Below are 1,119 nucleotides of genomic sequence, written 5' to 3' on the forward strand. Positions count from 1 at the left end.
TTGCTGACTGTCCCCCGCAGTCGCTGCTGGAGCTGCACAAGCGGCGGAAGGCGCTGAGCGAGCCCGAGGTGCGGTACTACCTGCGCCAGACCATCCTGGGCTGCCAGTACCTGCACAGCCACCGCGTCATTCACCGGGACCTCAAGCTGGGCAACCTCTTCCTCAGCGACGACATGGAGGTGAAGATCGGTAGGTGACCGTGACGTGATGCCCTGCCAGCCCCCCGTGGCTGCCCCACGGCAGGGTCCCGAGCCCTGGGGACCAGCCGTCCGGGGCCTCTCCGGTCATACCCCGTCTCTCCTAGGTGACTTTGGCCTGGCCACCAAAGTGGAGTATGATGGCGAGCGCAAGAAGACCCTGTGTGGGACCCCCAACTACATTGCCCCAGAGGTGCTGGGCAAGAAGGGGCACAGCTTTGAGGTGGATATCTGGTCCATCGGCTGCATCATGTGAGTCTCTGTGCGGCCGTGCCGCGGGCTGGACGTGGGGCTGGGCGGTCCCTGTGGTCCAGGTCTCGTTGGACCCTCTGGGTTTCGGTGTGAGCTGAGGTTTTGGGCGTGCTGTCTCCAGAGCACCTGCCCTGGCTGAGCCCCGCTGCCAGCCAGCACGTGACCCCCCCCCCTCTGCACACGCTGGTGTGTGTGTCTGCAGGCTGATCTGCTGCACGGCATGGCTGCCTCGGGGCGTTTCCCAAAAGCCCACATTTCCTAACTGGAACTTTCCCCAGAGGGTACTGGATCCCAGCTTCCCTTTTCAGAGCAGGAACCAGGCACAGTACACATAGCTGTCTGCGCTACTGCACGTCCAGTGCCAAGCGTGTTCCCTCTGCCAGGAAAGTCCTAGGGTGTGCTTAGGACGGGGTCACTTCTGCACGTAAGTCTCAGAGTCTCTTTTGCAAAACTGACACCCTTTTGTCTGTAAACGTGCAGGTACACTCTGCTGGTGGGGAAACCGCCTTTTGAAACTTCTTGTCTAAAAGAAACGTACATCCGAATCAAGAAGAACGAGTATACTATTCCCAAGGTATGGCGCTTCCCGTGGGTGGATCCGTTCACCTCGCAGCAGTTCTCGGTCAGCCTTCTGCTGCGCCATCCCGTTTCTGGCACTTAATGGGCTCTC

General features: G+C 60.3%; 1 protein-coding gene across 1 annotated transcript in view; it reads left to right on the top strand.

Annotated features, from left to right (window-relative positions):
- The first annotated feature begins 17 nt into the window (after positions 1-17).
- Positions 18-1,119, top strand: part of PLK1 (polo-like kinase 1) — a 5,053-nt gene continuing 3,951 nt past the window's right edge. The window contains exons 1-3 of the mRNA XM_009320500.1: positions 18-189; positions 305-449; positions 930-1,023. Coding sequence (XP_009318775.1) covers positions 174-189; positions 305-449; positions 930-1,023 — 255 coding nt within the window. The 5' untranslated portion in view covers positions 18-173. The remainder of the gene's footprint in view (positions 190-304; positions 450-929; positions 1,024-1,119) is intronic.

The sequence above is a fragment of the Pygoscelis adeliae genome, unplaced genomic scaffold, assembly GCF_000699105.1.
Source record: "Pygoscelis adeliae isolate BGI_AS28 unplaced genomic scaffold, ASM69910v1 Scaffold173, whole genome shotgun sequence".
Lineage (NCBI taxonomy): Eukaryota > Metazoa > Chordata > Aves > Sphenisciformes > Spheniscidae > Pygoscelis > Pygoscelis adeliae.